Raw genomic sequence first — 7301 nt, forward strand, 5'->3', positions numbered from 1 at the left:
GGGGGTTGGGGGGGCACTCAGGGGACAGGCAGCAGTTGGATAGGCATGGGAGTCCCAGGGGTTTGTCAGGGGACAGGTAGGGGGTGGAGTCCTAGGGGGGAACTTGGGGGGTGTGTGTCTCAGGAGGGGGCAGTTGGGGACAAAGAGAGGGGAGGCTTAGATAGGGGGTGGGGTCCCGGAAGGGGGCAATCAGGGAACAAGGACCAGTGGGGCTTAGCTAGGGGGTGGGGTCCTGGGGGGCAGTTGGGGCAGGGGTCCCGGGAGGGGGTGATCAGGGAGCAGGGGGGTTGGATGGGTTGGGGTTTCTGTGGGGGGCAGTCGAAGGGAGTGGATGGTGGCAGGGTGGGGCTACCCTCCCTCCCTGTGGAATGTCCTATTTTTTGAATGTTAAAATATGGTATCCTTACCTTCCCAGTGCAGCTCTCCATTCAAAGCAGGCTGTAGCACGAGGTCTCAGCTTCCTCACTCCCCCCCCTCTTTCCTGTTGGTAGTGGCCAAGGGAATGCTGGGAAATGTAGTTCTTTCCCTGCTCCAGGGCTGGCTCTATAGGCAGGGAGCTAACCAAGGAACTACAGCTCCCAGGGCCCCCTGTTGGTTCTCAGCTCCCATGCTGGATCCCTGCTGCCCCTGCAAATGGGCTGCCCCAAGCACGTGCTTGCTTTGCTGGTGCCTAGAGCCGCCCCTGTAGATGAGCACCATCAGTGTTGTGAGTCTCACTGTTGCTATGGTGGAAAGATTTTTTTTTTCCAAAGAGGAAGGTTTTGCAGGACTTCCTAAAGATGGTCAGGCTCTGTATTCACCTGATCTGCTCTGGCAGTCTATCCCAGAGCCAGTTCCCTTCTACTGACCATGTCTTGTCCCTAGCTCTCACATGCTTCACTCTGGGCTTTTTGATTTGCATCCTCCCAGAGGAGCCCATCTCCCTGGCAGAAAACACATCAGAATTCAGTCTTTAAGCTGTGGTCTTCGGACTGCAACACAGGAATGGGAGGGAGAAGACGTGGGTCCTCTTTCGGTCTCTTCCACTGACTCACAGAGTGACCTTGAGTAAATCACTGCAACAAGGATGGTCCACAGGAAAAGCTCTAGTGAAGCAGTGCAGCATTGAATGGGTGGGGAAAATGTCATATGATGCAGCCAGAACTGGGAACACAAGCATTATGAGGTCAAAAACTCCAAAGAGCTGCTATAGTTTATAATGGCTAACTCTGAGAGGCCAAAACTCTGTGCACCTCTCTTTAGAAACATTTCATCCATTAAAATAGCAGCTGCCAAGAAGTTAACAATAGAAGCCATTTGGAATAGCACTGCCCCTCTTGTTCCTGCTGAGTGTCTGCACCTTGAATCTTAACCCATATAGTGTGCTAGTCATGGTGAAAGGATCCTCCTAGACAAACATCAAACTAAAGGTGAACAAACTTTGAACCCTACTTTGCCATCTCCAGACAACACAATCAATGAGAGGAAGAATGGTGATGTGATTGATGCACTGGACTCAGGGGATCTGGGTTGAATTCCTGGCTTTGGCAAAGCTGCCAAAGGCAGGAATGTGACTTTGGGCAAATGTGACTTTGGGCAAATCACTTAATCTCTATGTGCCTTAGTTCCCGTCTGTAAAATGGGTATTGTTACAACCTGGTGCAGTACCCTCCGTATAGTCATCAGTCTGTTGTGAGTGGGCCCAATCATTGTTGTGAGAGGGCCCAATCCAAGTCAATTGGCTCTGGGTAGAGTCTAGTCACTGTTTCTAGCTCTGAGACTCCCCAGCACACTCAGAGGCTCAGATCTGTTGGGATATGGGGTGCTGCCATCCAGCTGCCCTGGATCCTGAAACCTCTCAAGCCTCCCAGTTGCTTACTCATTCTCCATCAGAGTCCCAACTAGGCTAAGGGTCTCTGGGCTTCTACTGGGTCTCTGGCAGGAAAGTAAGGAACACAGACTTAGCAAAGATGTTTCTTAACCATCGTGGCTTTACTTTTAAAGCATTCAAGAATTACAGATCTTTGAAAATAACAGAAGCCCTGAGATGCACTGTCCCGAGTCTGATCTCATCCCTTCTGTAAGTCCCTGGTTTGTCAGACTCTGCTTAGCCTGAAACTCTCTCCTGCCCTCTCTCTTTCAAGCCCTTCTTACATGTTGCAGTGGATGGGCCCCTGCACAGAGCAGAATCTTGCTCTTAAATAGGGCCATGACTCTGAGCCATGTGCTCGAACTGAGATGCTCCAGATCCCCCAGTTATGCTTGCCCCCTACCCTTGTGGGCCCAGTGTAGAGACCATTGTTCTATGGGGTTGGACCAATAGTTCAGTCATTCAGAATCAGTAGCCCCAGATGACTCTGATGATGGTCCTTCAGAAAGGAGCTAGGGCAGCTGTCTGGAATGCAGTGCAACAGGCTACCCTTGCACAAGTCCAGACTAGTGTTCAACACATAGTGTACAATAGAATTCATAATCTGATCCAGACATATCCTACTCGGTCACAGTGATAGCATTTCCCTACTTCACAGAGTTTATAAGATGCAGATACATTGGTGATGAGAACCTTATAAATCCCTAGGCAGATCAAAAGGCTAATGGGGATTTACATGTTTTTTTCCCCACACTTCTGTCTGGCCACTTGGTGGCACACTTATTCCTTACATTGTTCAGCTGGATGGAACCTCAGTTGTGGGGAAGGGAAGGTTTTTAATGTTACTGATGGAGAGCTTGGCAGTTTGGTGGTTTGCTGAAGTAGTTCTCCAGTCACTAAATGTTACTGTTGGGGAATTGATGCATTCAGTCAGGATTTCTCCAGGTATGGAGCAAAAAAGGGGTTGCTAGGCACCACAACAGGTGGGTCAATAGCTCAGACTGATTTCTGATTTTCATTACCATTTTTCACATGTTCCAGACAACCCTGAGATACAACATCCTTCTTCCCAATAAGACTTCTGGGTTCTCTCTCTCAGTGCAGACGGCAAATGCTTCCTGCGCAGACAGTTTCCGGGCAAAGTTTGACATCGTCCTCTCAACCAGGTAACCTCCCTTCAGTTGCCTGAATGACAAGAACTGGCTGGTTAAGACGGGATGGCTTTTGAAAGAACAGATTACAAATATTAAAGTGCTATTAGATGGTCTGTGTAAAATACCTGAGGGTACTAATCGCCTTGGCCTGCTAGACACTTACCCCAAACCCCAGGGATACCCCCTCTTTCCAGACAACTGTCCCTCCCTGGGGATACTTGTCCCCTTCTTGGACATCTATCATTGGTCATTTCCGCACCTCTTCCATGTTAATAAATGATCAGCAATTACATGCAATTCGAAAAGGCCTTTGCAGGCTGTGTGTGCTCTGGAGCCGAAGGTGTCATTGTGTTTCCTCCACATTCATGGTCCAGAGTGACCCAGTCCCTCCCATTTCAGTTATGCCGGGAAACGCAATATCTCCAACATGGCCATTATCAACGTCAAGATGCTCTCTGGCTTCGTACCTGTCATTTCATCCCTGCAGAAGGTAAGGAATGGCAGTGACATGAATAAGCCACCTCAGGGGAAGAGGGGTTTACAGAATATTACAACATGGACTGGATAAAAAAGGGGGCCTGGTTAGCACTGAAAAAACACTTTCCTAGGGATTTTAATGTGTCTGTAGCACTTGAATAGATTGTGTATTCTCAGCCTGGGGGTCACACCCTCCAGGAGTCCTGAGCAGGGGTCAGGGTGTCACAACTACCCTGTTTCCTAGATTGCTAAACTTGACGGAGTTCCCAGATAGAGCCTGATTAAATGGGAGTGAGATTGAGGGAAGGGAGGTGTCCTAATATGGACAAGGTTGAGGATCACTGGATTAGATTAACCAACTGGAATTCCAAACTGACTGTCTCCTGTATAACTGTTTAGGTATGTGCATTTCCTGACAAAGCCACTACACACTTGGGTCTCTATCAAGTGATTATTTTTATTGACCCATGCTATCCATTAGATAACACTTTGGCTCAGTCATTTACTGCAGATTCTGGGGGGTCTTGCTTTCAGTGATTATTAATATTTTAATGTTTCCCACATTTCCTCATCTAAAGCTTCGTGAGGATCAGAAAGTGATGCAGGTAGACACCAAGCAAAACCACGTCCTCTTCTACCTAGAGAGTGTGAGTTCTGGAAAATCAATTCTTTGGTTTGGGTTTAGCAGGTTTTAATTTTGCACAGAAGATACATGCATAGCCACTCCACATATGTGTGATAAACTGCATTGATCATGCACCTTTGCCCATTAATCCATCTACCCTGAAACTATTCTAACATTCCAAATCCCTCAGCAGCTTCCAGCAGCCTCCTGTTCTTTTATTCAAAATAAAACACACACAAAATGTTTCCTCCTTTCAGACACTGACTGCTGGGGGCCAAGGAGCAACCTCCCCAGTGTGCACACAGCTCCACTAGGGGGTTTCCTCTAAAGCAGCTGGTGCTGGCCACCAGCACAGACCGGATACTGCACTAGATGGAGCACTAATTTTATCTGGTCTGGAAATGTTGATGTTCCTTCTCCTCCTCACACCTGCCACATAGAGAATTTCCACCTTCCCTCCAATCAAACTGCACCTGCCTCAGGACTAGAGCTAGCAGAACACAGTCCTGCCACAGAAGCAGCTTTTCTAGTCAGAAAAAAATGTCGCATTTTTAAAGTTGATTCCCTTGAGGCCCTGCAGGGAGTGTTTACACCAGTGGAAAGGGGAGATTCCCAGCTTCTCCATGGGATGCACACCCTCACTTCTATGCTTGGAGGGACTGCAAGACATTAGACTTCAATGTCATGACCACTGGGGATTTAGAAGTTGGTTTTGTTTCCTCTGAGCCCTGTGTATTGGGACTCATGATGACTGAGGATCACAGCAATACAAGAAGGAGAGGAAAATTAGAACCAATAACATTTAAAAAAAATTCTCTAAGACTGTTTCTAAAATGACAGATACAGGCAGGTAAATAATGGATGCCAGGGCTGGAGTGCATCATGCACACAGGAGATGTGTGTGTTGGGAACCCACCACAGCTTAGCAGTCCCTGGGGTTGACCCTTTACAGAGGAGTCGGTGTTCTATGAATAAAAGCTGATGCCCATCTCTGTCCCTCACATTCCCAGGTCTCACGTAAGACTATCAGTTTCTCTTTCTCTGTTGAACAAGACCTTCCTGTGTCCAACATCAAACCAGCTTCAGTGCTGATCTACGATTACTATGAAACAGGTAGGAGGGCTTTGTTTAGACCACACACCAAGTGGGGGGAAGTGTCACTGCATTTACTAAAGCTGATGGAGGGCCATTACAATTGGGAGGCTGATGAGGGCCTTGGAACTCAATAGGGGTTTGAGCCAAACCTACTCAAGTCAATGGAGAGACACCTGTTTACTTCAGTGAGCTTTGGCTCAGGCCATATGTGCTGAATGTGGAATAGGTGATGGACTAGAACTGGGAAGATTTCAAAGAGATCCATTCTGAGCTTCTATGGATTAGGGATACTCCACAGGGAGGGGAGGTTTGTGTGATGGGCATCAGAGATGGAGTGACTTCTTACTGCAATGGGAATGTTCCCATCTCTTCCAGACGAACATGCTGTTGCAGAATACAAGTCACTCTGCAATGAAGCTGCCCCTGAAAGCATCGAATAGCCTGGGAAAGGTAAGTGAGAGCTGGAGACACTGAGCAGATACAAGGAGAAGGTGGTGAGTGGAGAGCAAGAAGAAAGGTGAGGTAAATGGGGAGCTGCACTGAGTAGATGCACAGAGGTGGGGTAAAGAGGTTGATAGAAGTTCCTGTAGGTTAGGGTTATCTAGTCTCCACCAGCCTGATCAAAGAGTAGGGAGGCAAGGTTGTTTTCATGTAAGAGCCCAATCCTGCCAGATGCCAAGTTCCCAAAATCGATGGGAGTTGGGGGCACTCAGCAGTTCCCAGGAAGAGCTCTGCCCTCTGCATCATTGGAGTCCAAGTGCATAAAATCAGACTGATGGAAAATGGCTGAAGAGTATTATATAAGCGCTAGCATCTTCCCAAATGCAGTGCTTTTCTAATCAGCCCTTTAAAGCCTGCCTCTTCCAGGTACCCACCTGGCCATTTCACAGGGAGCTGGGACTCATGGAAATCCCATTTCTAGCCAGTGAATCAGTGAAATGCTTTCTGGAGAGAAAGCTAGCTCATACTGACGTCATTCTTGGGGCTGGAGTATTGGTGGTTCAGTGGGAGACATCTCACCTGACATGTGAGGCCCCTGTTCAATTCCTGGAAATGCAGCATTCTTACACCATGTTGGCTGCTACTTGCAGGGCTAGGCTGTTGGAGCTACAGATGTATCCAACAGCTGGATTCCTTGGTCCAGTTTCACAATTCTGCCCTCAGTATAGTTGTGCAGCAGAAGTGAGCTGGGCCCCTAACCCAGAGGTCAAGAGATTAAGAACATAAGAATGGCCATACTGGGTCAGACCAGATGTCCATCTAGACCAGTATCCTGTCTTCCGACAGTGGCCAATGCCAGGTGCCCCAGAGGCAATGAAGAGAACAGGTAATCATCAGGTGATCCATCCCCTGTCGCCTATTCCCATCTTCTGGCAAACAGAGGTTAGGGACATCATACCTGCCCATCCTGGCTAATAGCCACTGATGGACCTATCCTCCATGAACTTATCTAATTCCTTTTTTGAACCCTGTTATAGTCTTGACCTTCGCAACATCCTCTGGCAAGGAGTTCCACAGGTTGACTGTGCGTTGTGTGAAAAAATACTTCCTTTTGTTTGTTTTATAACTACTGCCTATTAATTTCATCTGGTGATCCCTAGTTCTTGTGCTATCAGAAGGAGTAAATAACACTTCCTTATTTACTTTCTCCACAACAGTCATGATTTTATAGACCTCTATCATATCCCCCCTTAGTTTTTTTTTTCCAAGCTGAAAAGTCCCAGTCTTATTAATCTCTCCTCATATGGCAGACGCTTCATACCCCTAAGAATTTTTGTTGCCCTTTTCTGAACCTTTTCCAATTCCAAAATATCTTTTTTGAGATGTGGCGACCACATCTGTACACAGTATTCAAGACTGAATTCATGCTTTCCTAGAATCTATGAATTCTGTGTTTGCCTTGTTCTCACTGATGTTTCTGCTTTGCTTTTTCCTCCAGGACTGTGGTGAATGATGAACAAGTGATCATGTTTCCTATTTTCCTCTATGTTCAGTCACAGAAAGGGCCATTTCATTGCACTTCACCCTTCTAATCACAGGGGTCCATGACAACATGTGTCATTTTTACCTGAACTTAGGCCTGATGCTTCCTTCCATGAAG

At 47.2% G+C, this 7301-nt stretch overlaps 1 protein-coding gene across 1 annotated transcript in view; it reads left to right on the forward strand.

The window, feature by feature from the left end:
• LOC113405449 (ovostatin-like) overlaps window positions 1-5651 on the forward strand; it is a gene marked incomplete at its 5' end in the record, with an annotated part of 21075 nt that extends 15424 nt beyond the window's left edge. Inside the window, 5 exons of the mRNA XM_026646662.1 lie at window positions 2891-3015; window positions 3403-3493; window positions 4059-4127; window positions 5116-5218; window positions 5576-5651. Coding sequence (XP_026502447.1) covers window positions 2891-3015; window positions 3403-3493; window positions 4059-4127; window positions 5116-5218; window positions 5576-5640 — 453 coding nt within the window. The remainder of the gene's footprint in view (window positions 1-2890; window positions 3016-3402; window positions 3494-4058; window positions 4128-5115; window positions 5219-5575) is intronic.
• Between the last annotated feature and the right edge of the window lie 1650 nt (window positions 5652-7301).

Source organism: Terrapene carolina, unplaced genomic scaffold, assembly GCF_002925995.2.
Source record: "Terrapene carolina triunguis isolate 2854851 unplaced genomic scaffold, T_m_triunguis-2.0 Scaffold37472, whole genome shotgun sequence".
NCBI lineage: Eukaryota > Metazoa > Chordata > Testudines > Emydidae > Terrapene > Terrapene triunguis.